The 14874-nt window shown below is 33.8% G+C and overlaps 2 protein-coding genes across 2 annotated transcripts; both read left to right on the top strand.

Moving 5' to 3' along the window:
* The first annotated feature begins 3962 nt into the window (after positions 1-3962).
* On the top strand, positions 3963-5560 carry LOC125195711 (calmodulin-like protein 11). Its single transcript, XM_048093883.1, has 4 exons — positions 3963-4082; positions 4166-4323; positions 4418-4498; positions 5087-5560. Exons 1-4 carry the CDS (start codon positions 4001-4003, stop codon positions 5222-5224), a joined length of 459 nt encoding a protein of 152 aa, XP_047949840.1. The 5' UTR covers positions 3963-4000; the 3' UTR covers positions 5225-5560.
* Positions 5561-7099: 1539 nt separating this feature from the next.
* On the top strand, positions 7100-14380 carry LOC125195306 (RNA-binding protein FUS-like). Its single transcript, XM_048093475.1, has 14 exons — positions 7100-7365; positions 7777-8080; positions 8187-8252; positions 8340-8475; positions 8625-8780; positions 8914-8970; positions 9273-9455; positions 11749-11938; positions 12445-12763; positions 12855-12920; positions 13035-13167; positions 13339-13494; positions 13629-13685; positions 13946-14380. The coding sequence occupies exons 1-14, from the start codon at positions 7203-7205 to the stop codon at positions 14129-14131; spliced, it is 2172 nt and encodes a 723-aa protein (XP_047949432.1). The 5' UTR covers positions 7100-7202; the 3' UTR covers positions 14132-14380.
* Positions 14381-14874: the final 494 nt, after the last annotated feature.

Genomic DNA, 14874 nt, shown 5'->3' on the forward strand with positions numbered 1-14874 from the left:
CTGAATTTCTATACAAATGTGTACTAATGTTATTGAAATTCACATTCTGTTCAAATATTAAACAAATTCAATTTATAGAGTAGTACTAATTAGTACTAGTATATCAATATATATTGAAGCATGGTCATCTACCTGATAACTAACATTCTTACATTTTTGTAATCAAATTGACATGATCAAATATCAATTATACATGTGCGATCCAATAACACATTTTTCTTATAAGATCGAAAGTTTCTTAGAACTTGAGAGAGATTTTCCGATCTTTTCACTGTAGTTGCAGACAAAAAATCTGGCACCCCTGGCCTAACTAATGTAAAAAGATGTTATAAATGATATAGAAAGAAAAATACTATGGTCTTGGTAAAATACTTTATAATATTGGAAGATATTAAACTTGATTATTTGGATGCCTCGTCAGCTGAGCCAATGGCAAAAAACCGCGTTGACAGCCAAGCACTCTTGTGTCGTTTTGATGTGTAAATTGTACTATAGTAATTAATTTTTAATAATTGTATTTTTTTATTTTTTGGAATAAACAGGATTATCACAGTTCCCGAAGCTCAAAGCTGTTTATATTAATTGTTAATTTGGCTCTTAATCCAAAGTTTGGTTGTGAATGTGGCATTAAATAGAGTGTTTATACTTTATACACGAGTTTAGCTGTTTATGTAATGCTCTTTTACATAAATTAATCCACCGAAAGAGTTTAATTTCCATATTTGCTACTAATACTTTCTCTTAAAATGGGTTTTCGAGGGGTTCTAGAGCATATTGATTTACTCATTAATTTACCCTGTTTCTGTGGGTCTTGTTTCTTAGCAAAATTATAATAGTCGAAATTGAGTTATGTACTCCATAATATTTTAATTTATTAGATTGCATCACATCTTAATTACATGGTTTAAGTTGATGTTGTTAAAATTGGTTGAATCTATCATGCAACTTAATATATTTATATGTTTAACTTCAAATATATGAATAGAAACAAAACTTTGTCCGTTTATGCAATTTGTAATATTAATGAGGTTGGTAGTATAATTTTTAAGATATTAAAATAAAATTAAAATAAATAGATTTAAAAAATAAATAAGGTTAGTTAATGTGTATTAAATGAGAGTGATGATGCTTTATCTATTTCTCATATTTTATAGTGTAACTTTTTAAATCCCTTTTTACACGAAACAAATAAAAACATTATATAATACTCCTACCTAAACGAATATGGCAATATATATTATCATCTCTATATGGATCAATACATAAAATATGTGACCATAATAGATAAAAATATTTTAACAATTTATATATACTTACAAATCCGATTTGCACTATTGTACCTTGTACGTTGAGTGTCAAATCTGAAAAGAAATTAAAAATAATTAAATTCGATCAAATTATCAATTTGATGTTGAAATACTTATATTATGCAAGGTTGTATCGGTATAAATCCTGTTTCTTTTGTCATTATATCATACAAAGAAATTTAGACATACTACAAATTTACTTACAAGCTTAGATCGGCTAGCTCTCTTAAAATATATTTTCTTCCTTTTCGTTTTCATTTTCCTTATCTATTTATCTTCCACTAAACATATTAACAGATTTAAATTACAAAAAGGACACGCCTTTCCTACATCCCGTTAGCATGTTTAATTTTAGCCATAATATCTGCAATAAGGCAATCCCAAAATCAAACTCAAAGTTAGTCATAATTTATTACTCCTATTTTTTGTTCTTTGAATTTTCATAATTGTAATGTTTTTAGAATTATATTGGCATTATATAATTTCCACTGCACTTCATTAGATCTATTTTTAATGGAATACAACAAAAGAATTAAATAAACAAAATCTAGAGCGCCGCTTACATGTGGCGCACGTGCGACACAGAAGGCAAATCCCCCCTCGTGCAAGAAGCCCAGCCAGGCCATTGATTTTGGAAAACGCTTTCCAATTTATACTAATTTTTTATATTTTCACTTCTAATTAAGAGTATCAACTTAATCCATTTGAACTATCATGGTTCCACAACAATCAAAAGCCAACAGCTGTAAAAACAAAATACTCCATGTTACATGGAGTACAAATCTCAAGAAAATTAGAATTTCGTTATATCAGTAATTCTCTTAGTTTTATTAGAAATGCTATTCGTTTTCAGTGTTAATTTAATATTGTGTGGAAAGTGAATCTCAATTTTATAAAAAATATTTCATTTCCAATTAACCAAGATAATCCGCATAACTAATACTACCTCCGTAAAAGACGAGAATAAATAAATTGAGTGTGAAAGAAACTGACGAAACCTTTTCATGGTGCACCTTCGCAGAGCAAAATACTTCAGTATTGCATGAATATAATTTAAAAAAATAAAACGGGGTTGGAAAAATTCTTCAAAATGTGTATAATTCCAAATATGAACATAGAAAATTGGTCAAGAGAAAATCCAAAGCACAATATTTGAAAGGTCAAAACATGAGCTGGCTTAGGCTTACCAATGGAGTAAGAGAAAGTGAGTGAGGCACGAGATGCTACTTTTGACCTCTTTCAGCTAGCATGTAGGAAGGAGTATCTGTATCTATTTATTTATTTTCATTTTATCAATTGTGTCATTACAATTATATTAACCGGAGTTAATTAGAAAAAATTAACAGTGTCATATTACTATATTAGATATAAATTGTCATTCATTCACGATATTTTGTCACTATGATACCTTCTATAATAATTGAGTCATTTTCTTTTTTTTAGCAAAAGTCAAAAATATTTCTTCTAGTTTATTTCTACATTTTTCATTTTCTTATTGTGGAAAAAAACATATGAAAAATGTGGGAGACCTTTGAGGTGGCCAAGACCTATGACCTTTTATCTTAGTAACCCCCAAATGCATTAAGAGATAATCTTGATTGCAAGGCCTTTCAAGTGCTTTCTCTAGCCTATAAAAAGGCTTGGTCTTGGAGTTGAGAATGCACCAACAAAAAAACATTCTCTCTTCTCTCTAGTGCTCTACATCATAGTAGCATTGCATAGCTCGATTCTCGGAACTTCATCAAGTTCGCTGGTGCCTAGCGGGTTTGAGGTGCTTCTACACGCTAGGAGAAAGTCGTTTTATCTTTGGGGGCAATACGTCATTCCGTGAGCAATAGACGGGGCGTAATTTGTCTTGCGGAAAGAGGGCTTCCCTCGACTCGACTTATTGTTGGTTTGTTTTATTTTATTTTCGTTGTAATTTTCATTCCACTTATTGTTATTATCTTCCTTCGATTGTAATAGTTAGAGTACCGCCTGTAACGGCTTGAGAATTTTATCCCTTTATTTCTAACACTTACTTCATTTTTCTTTTACTTGACTAACTAAACACAATTTTTTTAAAATTGCGTGTCGAAAAAAAATGCCTCCATTACTGTGGAACGGTGAGAGTATAAATTATCGCCTATTATAATAGCCTAATATATCGCTGCACACTAATTATGCGTCGCCGTCAATATGTTTTGGTTTTTGATACTAATAAGTAATAACAGTCTATCTTATAGAGCAGACTAGCATTAGAGTTATTTAATGTAGAATTGTAGATTGACTGTAAATTATAGTACTAGTGTAAATTAACGTATCTTTTGTTTGGCTCCTACCTATAATGATATATATTACTACATGTGATCTAATTAATGGCCCCTTTTCATTTTAAAGTGTATATTTAGATCCAGAGTGCATTAGTTTTCGTTGGTCACGAAGGAGTTGACGTGGGGGTGTGCGGTAGAATAATGCACTACTACACATATTGACCTACTCAAATCAAGACCCCTATTTATTTATTTTATGTTTTTGACTCTTCAATATAATTATATTTTCGTAAAGTTTAATGAAAATGGGATGTATTTACAAGCTATTTTCTTGTCTCCTTCTGCCTCCCCCCCTCTACATAAGCCCATCGAGGAATGACCCATTCTAACCATCCTCTCTCTCTCTCTCTCTCTCTCTCTCTCTCTCTCTGCACAAGCCTAATGGCCATGGGAGACACACTGAACAGAGACCAGATAGTCGAGTTCCAAGAGGCCTTTAGCCTATTTGACAAAGATGGAGATGGTAATTAATTAATAGAGTTCTTAGCTTCTTTTTTTTTTTGCATGTTTCTGGAAAATTTCATTATTGATGTAATAAAATTGCAGGTTGCATTACCATTGAAGAATTGGCGACTGTAATAAGGTCTTTGGACCAAAACCCCACTGAGGAAGAACTCCAAGACATGATCAACGAGATCGACTCCAATGGGAACGGCACCATTGAGTTTTCCGAATTCTTGAATCTCATGGCCAACAAAATGAAGGTAAATCCATTCATTTCAATCTCCCTACTATTGTGTATGTTATTTGATTATTTATGTACACTAATTTATCTCTAATGAAAAAACATACTACTAGGAAACTGATGCAGAGGAAGAGCTTAAAGAAGCGTTCAAAGTGTTTGATAAGGATCAAAATGGCTACATCTCAGCTGAAGAGGTATAAAATTTGTCTGAAATTTATACACCAACAACTTAATTAATCATGTTATCAATTTCTTAATAAATTCACTTGCATATTTATGTATGTGTGTGTGTCTTGTGTTTTTTCGATGATAACCACGTTTGTTCATCATCCGTAGCAATCATTGTACTTGCACTTGATAAGTACCATATAAATTACAGTGTTTTTATTTGTTTTCATCATATATTCATTGATTTCATACATGGTCTCATACAATTTGGCTTTTTGTCAAGGGCAAACAAGGCATTCACAAAATTTGATTTCAACCCCTCCCTATGTGATTTCAACCCCTCCCTATGTTTTCCGAAAAGACAAAATTACACGTTAATAGTATATTCTCTGAATTTCTTACACGGTGTTGAAGAATATAAGGAGACTTTATTTAACTCATCTGAACATTTTGAGTCAACCAGTCTCTCTATACAGGGTTGTGGACACAAATCACCAATACAGTTGACTAAATCAAGCAAATGCACTTAGATCAATTTAAACTATCATTTCCTTAATCTCTGCAACCCATATTTTAATTAGTATTTTGTGATTAATTAATCGGATTTCGTGCAGCTTCGACACGTGATGATCAACCTAGGGGAAAAATTAACAGATGAAGAGCTTGAGCAGATGATAAGGGAGGCTGATTTGGATGGAGATGGACAAGTTAATTACGATGAATTTGTGAAGATGATGCTGGCTATTGGATAGAAGAAGAAGAAGATTGCTTCATTATTTGTTAATCTCATGCATGTTTAATTAGTCTTTGCTTCAATTGTCTAATTAAGTTTAAGCAGTTAAACTTATGTTAATTACAAGTAGGTGGGCTTGGTTAAGTTAATCCTTAAAATGAAATGAAGGAATGAAAACATCCCAACATTTAATTGTGATAAAATATACTCCTATGCATAAAGGTTTTCAGTTTGTATGGATTCTGTATAATTTGTTGCTTCTTTATACTTGTAATATCTATAAAGATTAAAGGGTATTTTTATTGGTTCTTTATATTTAACATGTATAAAGAGTATTTGTGTGCAATTGATTTTACTTTTGTTGCTTGCAAGAGTTTATGTCAATCATTTTTATTGAATTAGTCTCTGTATTTTTTAGAATCTATGTTTTCTTTCTTTTCTTAAAGCTTTCTTTGCCACTGCATATAGTACTACGTAGTGTGAAGTGTAATCTAAAAATGTGGAATACTAGATTTTCATGTCTGAACTTTCAAAATGAGGTGTAATCCAAAAATAAAGTCTCAAGAAAGTGCTATATTTCTTCCACATAAGGTGAAAAATATGCATAACTAGATCTTGATGAGTGCTTACATAGATATGATTACTGATTACAAAGAGATGATGATTTAGTATTATCGACACATTTAGAGATTATTGAGGAAGTGGTTGAAGCCGTCTGCCACTGCTAGCCGGGGGCACATGAATCCGTCCAGAGGCCGGACTCTCCCGATTCTTGGCCAAGCTCCGCTGCCAACAAACTATCAACGAAGTTACAATGGTAAAATCAACACTCAATCTTAAACCAAAACAGCATCAAAATATATAGATAGAACATCTGAAAAAAATTATATCCATCATCTCCATTCCAAGATTATCCATAGTCTTTAACTCTTCATTAGCAGGGTAACTGTAACAACACCAATTTGCATCCAGAATGAAAATATCTAAACCCAAACATCTCAATATCAATAAATAGTCTGGGCAATCAGAGTGTGTTGAACATCTCAAAAAGCAAAACTTCAATGTAAGCTACAGAGAAATCAAATAAACATAATCACTTCATTACAGATTTTTAATCTTAGTGCATATTAGTAAGTTCATATCACCATTATGGTGCGGATTATGGTTGCAGTCTTGTAATGTACAACCAAAGGATTAATAATGGTTATATATATTCTAATACCTTATAATGTTTTGAAATCTATCATAATCTTTGTAAAATATATTAATTTTATATAGTACAATCTTTTAAACTTTTATCAAATCTGTTATAATTCAATTTCATATTGGTGATATAGCATACCTAAAGATTATGTGTATATAAAAAACTGCCCACCTTCTTTCACATAGAGTCATGTCATCAATACGATAATGAAAATTGAATCATATGATAATTTTTATAAAAGTTTAGATGATTATATATAAAATTGATATTTTACAAATGTTGTGATAGATTTGGAAATCTTATATAACTATTGGGATATTATTTAATCTTGTTAAAATTGTAATATCCCGTTAATGTATATATGGTGGCCACGGCCCACGAGCACGCAAACAAAAATATTTACAAAAGTACATAATACTACTATGAATTTAATGTTGTATTTAATTGAACATTACTAACAGTAAAATCACTTTGAAGCCCAGATGATATCTTCAGGCTGATGATTTAGGTTTTGAAATTTATTTATTTCACATTTGCACCCCTCCTTAGTCAAATAGAGATAATAATAATAGTCGAACATCGATGATTTAGGTGTAACGCATAAAAATAGAGTCTTGGCATTTAAATAGAGCGTTTAAAAAAAATAAAAATAAAAATATTAACGTATATAAACAGGTATATACGTTTAGATAAACCTCACTTTCAACAGGCGGCTAGGGTTTCATTCTTCTCCCCTCTTCGAGTGAGAAATTGTTTTGTCAGGGTTTTGCTATTTGCTGTTATTGAGCAAGAAATGGCGACTATAAACCCGTTTGATTTGCTGGACGATGATACAGAGGATCCCTCGCTGCTTGCTGCTCAGCTCAAGATCGAGCCGAAGAAAGCCGTAGTACCACCGGCCAAGCAGCCACCGCAGCCGAAGCTCCCATCGAAACCGCTCCCCCCGGCTCAGGCTGGTTAGCCTTAACTCTCTGTCTCGCCTCATTATATGAATACTGTTTTTCGATAAATTTTCTATTTTGGTTGGCTTATTGAAATCTGCTCATTTTTTTTTATCTAACAATGGGTATATTGAATATTTCTATTGTTTTTTAGATAAATTTGTTCTTATTCATCAATTGATCCAACGTTAGCACAAATAGTAATACGAGCAGTTTTTTTGTGGTAGTGTTCAAGTTAGTATTTTGGAATTTAGCATAAATTGTGAACCTGACGGTTCAAATGGAGTCTGTATGATTGATTTGGTGTATACCTTTCTGGATTCACGTGCTATAAATGTCGCACATGGAATATGTTGATGATTTATTTGCGCTGCTTTTATTTTGTCATGTGTTATTGCTCACGTTTCCATTCGTACATCCAATCAGTCAGAGAAGCAAAAGCTGAATCTGCACGAGGTGGCCGTGGTGGTGGTCGTGGATTTGGCCGTGGTCGTGGAGGACACAATAGAGAGGGTGCCAGCAATGGAAATTCATATGGCAATAGGGAGTTCTCTGCTCCTCAGGGTGCACCTGACAAGGATGGGAATTCTTATGAAAGGCGGGGTGGCTATGGAGCACCCCGTGGTTCTTTCCGTGGTGGACGGAGAGGTGGTTACACCAATGGAGAAGCTGGAGAAGAAGTGGAGCGCCCTCGAAGGACATTTGATCGCCGTAGTGGAACTGGTCGTGGGTATGTGTGGATTGCGTTCTGTGTTTTCAATTAGCATGGTGTATCTACAGCAGTCTGAGGTTGAATTTTATCATGTTTCCATATACTGATTTCTATTTTTATGCAGAAATGAGATGAAACGGGAAGGATCTGGTCGTGGAAACTGGGGAGCACCTGAAGATGAACTTGCACCGTAAGAATTTAATGTGTTTCTTGTCCATTGCAGCTCATTGAGGATGCCAGACATCTACGGGTTGGTAACTAATTGTCGTTTTTCTAGATCGACTGAGGAAGCTGTTGATGGAGATGAGAAAAACCTGAATGTGGAGAAGCCCCCTGTGGAGGAAAACACTGCAGTAGATGGAGAAAAGGAAGCTGCTAAAGATGAAAATGAAGAGAAAGAGGCTGAGGATAAGGTTTAAAAAAAATACGATTTGAACATATTTGTTCAATCTTACTGCTTTCTTTTAACCTAAGCAATGTCTCATGATGGATTTGAAGACAGTGAGCAATAACTCTGTAACTTTCCTATTTTGTATTGACATAGATAACTTGTGTCTTTCAGGAGATGACATTGGAAGAATATGAGAAGGTTCTGGAGGAGAAAAGGAAGGCTCTGGTTGCTCTTAAAACTGAAGCAAGGAAGGTTGATGGAAAAGAGTTTGCCTCAATGCAACAGCTCACAGACAAGAAAGCTAATGATGAAGTCTTCATTAAATTGGTGAACCACTTAACTTCATACTTGATGAATATGTGCATCTCAGTCCTTTGTTACTTCTTTTTGTTGCTTCAATATATTACTTATATTTATAGTTTCTTCCCTTTCTTTTTATAAACGTTTTTCCTCTTTGCAGGGTTCCGAGAATGAGAAAAAGAAAGATTTAGCAGAGAAAGAACAAAAAGCTAAAAAGGTATCATTTGTGCATACTACTATTTTTTTATTTCTTTCATATGCATATAGCTTGGGCCAAGGTATTCTTGCATCTATATTATGGGTGAGGATCATACATCTTGTATGATTTCAGTGTTCTTAATGTTGTTTATGCGGCAATTTCAAGTTTTGACCTTGATCACATAATTTTATTTTAGCCTTGAAGTTGTGTTTAACCATATGTTGAATTTGCACATGACCTATTTAAATAGATTATTAGTTAGTTTCTGGACCGATACGAATTTGTGCAGAATCTGATACATGTTCTTTTGACTTGTCTAGTCTGTCAGCATCAATGAATTCTTGAAGCCTGCTGAGGGAGAGAGGTACCACAACCCTGGTGGCCGTGGGAGGGGCCGAGGCCGTGGACCAAGAGGTGGAGGCTATGTTGGGTCCAATGACAGGAGTGGTTTCCAAGCACCAGCCATTGAAGATCCCGGGCAGTTCCCGACCTTGGGTGGCAAATGAGATGTTGCTTGTACTGCTTCCACCGCGTATTATGCAGCTCTAACCAGTGGGGCTGGAGAAATACAGGAAGAATGGAGTAGTCTGTAACAAAAAGTTCTACATATTTATGCGCAACATGTTTGTGTGTGATCTGATTCTACACAATTACAGTTATTCTCAACTGTTTTATTTCGTCTTTTTTTGTTTTTTTATAGCTTTTTTCTAGAGTTAGTAGCAAGAGAATGATTAGTATGCTCTTGACCTTGATGCTCAGTTTTGATTCGTAAAATTTGGGAAAAACACGTTTTACCATTTGACAATATGAATCATGTTTTCTTGCTTCTCATTATTATATGCTTTGTGTAGATTATGTTTTACAGATTGGGAATAGTTACTATCCGTTAATGGTTATAACGGTAGTAGCATTATCACTTTCTTGGAGAGATGCATAGGTCATTAATAAAATTATGGTAGTCGAAAAAATGTTAGCACTGATTTTTTTTTTCTAAGTGTTATATTTTCCTTGTCCCGCTTTAGCAGTCCCATTGACTTTCCTGCCCTCTTTTTGTAAAAATGATAAAAAAATAGTTAAAGTAGAGAAATGGTAAAGTAAGATAGATAATAATGTAGGTAAGACTTTCTCTATATTATTCTCTCACTTGGACATAAAAGTGTTGAGGTGATTTGACTGTGATTTATTAAGGATGTGGTGAATATCAGAACCTTCTAGATGCGGTATATATGATCATACAATTGTTTAGTTTTAGAACGATAGAACAAATACTAATGTAATCATATGTAAACGAGTTCAACATGATATTGAATTTGTTGAAGATATTTGTTCCATAGTTTGCTATTGTTCGTACAATAGGTTGCACATTGACACCAATAAGTGTCTCAGCAAAAAAATTAACGTGATGACAAAATAAGAGATATGATGACTGTATAAGAATAGTTATTGGAAAGAATCATGATCTTCTGCATCAAAGTCAACACTGAACATAACAAATGGACATATCGAAAGAAAAAAAAATGAGAGCAGCGATAAAAAGGAGTAAGCAAATTTGACAAAAATTGACCTTATGAGGTTGTTGGTGAAAAAACTCTTAAGAGTAAAAAAGTCATTCCAGCGATATTACATTAATGACATGTTCAGTATCCTATTTTTGTAAATGCCTAGATATAATTCTATGACCGATTTGCATTAGGTTGGTCCACTTGGGTGTAAGTTAACTATGCGTTCAGTGCAGTACACGTGTTTTGTTGTCCAGATTGACTTGTGGATAATTTGGCTAGTTGATCGACAAATTGTAATTCAAGTGTATTTACAACTTTTAGGATACTAAATTTGTTATTGAGTGATCACTTATGAACTGTATATAGTCGAGCCGAATATGGTATGGTATTTTTAAAAACTTTACATTGATATTCTGAAAATCCCACCACTTTGCTAGAACTATAGTCTGCATACATAATTAATTGCAAATACACTTGCTATGGAAATATAAGATTCCTTGTAGATTTCCTCTATATAGGATATCGAATTGTCGTAGATATTTTATTTATTATTTTAAACTAGTATTATTAATAATATTAATTTAAATGCAGTCTGCCGATTTGTTATTTTATAGTAGTACATATCAGAGGTGATAACTGTAATACTATTCAATAATAATATTCTCTCAAAATAGTGTTGAATAACAATATGTTGGAGCATTAAATTTATTTGCTATGAATTACTAATTGAAGTAATATTAATGAAATACAGATACTACAAATGTTATGAAATACTTTTATTTAATATTTGTATATTTTATTAAAGTTTTTACATTATTTATAAAGCTTTTTTTTTCTAATATAAAGTAAACAAAATATTATTGAATTTTATGAATCATGCATAAAATACGAATGATGTTTTATACTGTTCATATCTATTTCATGATTTGAATCTTACAATTGTATCTTATGACGTCTATAATTAAAAAATAAAATCATGATTCAGAATCTTATACATATGACGTACTTATATAATTTGAAAAATAAAATCCTAAGATTTTTTTTTTATCGATTTATACCTATAAATAAATACCATTAAAATAAGGAAATAATAAAACAAAAAAAGGAAGAACCGGCACCGCCCCGTTTATAGATAAACCTCACTCTTTCTAATTTCTATTCACTCTTTCTATACTCACTGTTGATTGCGGCTAGGGTTTGCCATTATCTATTATTCTCCCTCACCAAGATCTGTCGATTCCAATATGAATACGACCTTAAATTAAAGGTTTTGCTTATCAATAATCTATAAAAACAAGGTTTTGCTTGGTTTTGTTGCGAGATGGCGACAATAAACCCGTTTGATCTTCTGGGTGACGATACCGAGGACCCCTCACTCCTCGCGGCTCAGCAGAAGATCGAGCAGAAGAAAACCATAGCACCACCGCCCAAGCATGCAGTGCAGCCGAAACTCCCCTCCAAGCCGGTACCCCCGGCTCAGGCTGGTGAGTGCTTCTTTTCACCATTTCTCTATCTATTATTATATAGAATATGAAATGACTGTTTGTATTAAATTTGTTATTTTGTTTGTCTTCTCGAAAAGATATGCGTTTTGACCCCCTATGGCTCTATCGATTATAATTCTTAAGAATAAGGAATGTGAGAATTGAGATACTGCGTTATTCAATAGTTTTGTTGTGCTTGGATTATCGCAATAAAGTTTTGTTAGTGAGAAGTTTGTAGTATGTAAACCGTGATTTTTTAGGGCTGAAATGCTTCTAGCTAAACTTTTTGATCCACGGTAATTTTTAGTTTAGATTTTATTGCAACTTTGATTTGATAGTGCTAATTTTACAATTCATGGTCAGTTGAATGTAATACACCGACTTTTAGGTAGTTGTATTCTGTGTAGAATTTATCTTTTCTCATTCATTTTTAAGTATCTATGTGTGTTTCTTTTGGCCACTGTTAAAATCATTGTCACCTTCCTCCGACTTGTAATACAAATCAGTCCGAGAGGCAAAATACGATTCTGCCCGAGGAGGTGGACGAGGTCGAGGACGTGGATATGCTCGTGATGGTGGTGCACGTCCCAATAGAGACTTTGCCAACAATGAAAACTCATATGGCAATAAGGAAGTATTTGCTGCTCAGGGTGCACCTGACGAGGTTGATGGAAGATCATCTGAAAGGCGTGGCGGCGGCTATGGTGGACCCCGTGGTTCATTTTCTGGTGGCCGTCGAGGTGGTTACAGCAATGGAGATTCTGGGGAAGGAGACCGAGACCGCACTCGTAGGCCTCTCGAGCGCCGTAGTGGAACTGGCCGTGGGTATGTGAGAAGTGGATGTTTTTGTAGCTGTTTACGTCTGTTGTCTGTTTGTTTGTGTTGGTAATGTCACTTACCCTGTTCTTTAATGCAGAACTGAGATGAAACGAGAAGGGTCAGGTCGGGGAAACTGGGGAATGCATACTGATGAATTGGCACAGTAAGAATTTTAATTATTTTTAGTGACCGTTAGAGTTCATTGAAATTCTGGGATGCATATATGTTTCCATTTCGCCTACAATCTGCTGTTTGGTTAACTGAATTTTCTTTTCAGAGTGACTGAGGAAGTCGGTAATGAAGATGAGAAAAATCTGAATGTGGAGAAGCCCTTGGGAGAGGAAGATGCTGCTGAAAATGTAGAAAAGGAAGGTACTAAAGAGGAAAATGAAGAGAAGCCTGAGGATAAGGTGAAAAATTTGAAGCTTTTTGTGGAAGCTTTTGACTTGTGTTACTCGTCTTACTTGTGCCCGATGAAAGTATCTATTTTTATGGCAGACACTACCTTTTTGTTTTTTGATTTAGGAATCACAACCACACCCTTAACTTTGACTTTGATGTTGTAAAATAATTGTTTATAGGAGATGACACTGGAAGAGTATGAGAAGCTTCTCGAGGAGAAAAGGAAGGCTTTGCTTGGTCTTAAATCTGAGGAAAGGAAGGTCGATGCAAAAGAATTTGAATCAATGCAAGCACTCTCAAACAAGAAAGCTAATGATGATATCTTCATTAAATTGGTGAATTACTGTACTCCCTACTGAATGCTTATTTCTGTCTCTCCTTTTAACCTTTTTTTTTTGGCTATTGCTTCTAGAAGTTACCTTATTTTAAGAGTTGATTTTTCTGTTATTAATGAGATACTTCTCTGCAGGGCTCCGAGAAGGATAAAAAGAAAGAGTTGGCAGAGAAAGAAGAGAGAGCTAAAAAGGTATACTTCCATGGAAGCTGAATATATATCCCACGTTTTTATGATGTATATTGGCTGAACAAGTGCCAAAGAGCATCTTTTTCCTATTGTTTATTTGCCACTTAGTTGCTGTAGCCTGCAATTGTAGATATTTAATGTTTTCAGTTACTAATGGTGATGAACATATCCACATCTATTTTGTGAAGACTGGGATTAATGCTGTAAAAGTGAAGAAATTTTGTTGGATTGAAATCTGATGTCTGTTTTATTGGCTGTTCTAGGCTGTCAGCATCAATGAATTCTTGAAACCTGCTGAGGGGGAGAAGTACTACAGCCCTGGCGGTCGTGGACGAGGTCGTGGCCGTGGCGGCAGAGGAGGAGGCTTCGGTGGGCCAAGTGACAGGAACACTTTCCAAGCACCAGCCATCGAAGACCCTGGGCAGTTCCCTACCTTGGGTGGTAAATGAGATGCTCCTTGTGCTGCTTCCTGCCGCTCGCTATTAATTGTGACATTGATTCTCAGTTTTGCTTCGTGAATCTGGCAACACGTTTTGAATTGTTTGTTTTGACATTACATTCTGAAATCTCAAGTATGTTGCCTTTTATTACCCTTTTTACATCCCTTGTCAAATGTGTTGTGCGCTTAATCCATCGATTTGTAAATTACCTAAGGAACAGCCAAAATAATTGATTCACACTTTTATTTTTGTGTTTCATCTTGTTTTTACTATCTCTAAGTTAGAAAACCAACTTTTTCGAAACTGTTCATTTTTAAGACTGCATTAAAAATTGTTACATTGATGTTAATTTATTGTTCTGTCTAAAATTTTAAAATATTTGACATTTTTTTTTGGTAAAGAATATTTGACATTTATTAATAGCATATCTCCGAACAAAATACAGGGTAAGTTTTTTTTTTGTCAGGAAAGTAATCAAAAGTGTATTTCCTAACATTTCGGACCATATTTCAAAAAATTGTTAATATTAGTATAATAATAAAAACAATAATTATTGTAATTGATATTGTTAGTGTAATTATTTGCTACTACTATCTTTATTAATTAAAACTACAGTATATTATAGATTATATTTCATGTGGAAGTATCTTAGGACTAATGTAATGTAAATAGTTTCTCTATTCTTAGTTGAGTTATTTTTATTGCACAAAGATATTAAAATAATGTGTTAAGTGAATGAAGAATAAAGTAAG

The sequence above is a fragment of the Salvia hispanica genome, chromosome 6 (genome assembly GCF_023119035.1).
Source record: "Salvia hispanica cultivar TCC Black 2014 chromosome 6, UniMelb_Shisp_WGS_1.0, whole genome shotgun sequence".
In the NCBI taxonomy this organism is placed as follows: Eukaryota; Viridiplantae; Streptophyta; class Magnoliopsida; order Lamiales; family Lamiaceae; genus Salvia; species Salvia hispanica.

Coding starts and splice junctions, on each gene's coding strand:
- LOC125195711 (XM_048093883.1), top strand. CDS start 4,001: ATGGCCATGGGAGACACACTGAACAGAGACCAGATAGTCGAGTTCCAA. Junction 4,324..4,417: donor TCATGGCCAACAAAATGAAG/GTAAATCCATTC, acceptor ACATACTACTAG/GAAACTGATGCAGAGGAAGA. Junction 4,499..5,086: donor GCTACATCTCAGCTGAAGAG/GTATAAAATTTG, acceptor GATTTCGTGCAG/CTTCGACACGTGATGATCAA.
- LOC125195306 (XM_048093475.1), top strand. CDS start 7,203: ATGGCGACTATAAACCCGTTTGATTTGCTGGACGATGATACAGAGGAT. Junction 8,253..8,339: donor CCTGAAGATGAACTTGCACC/GTAAGAATTTAA, acceptor TCGTTTTTCTAG/ATCGACTGAGGAAGCTGTTG. Junction 13,686..13,945: donor AAGAAGAGAGAGCTAAAAAG/GTATACTTCCAT, acceptor TGGCTGTTCTAG/GCTGTCAGCATCAATGAATT.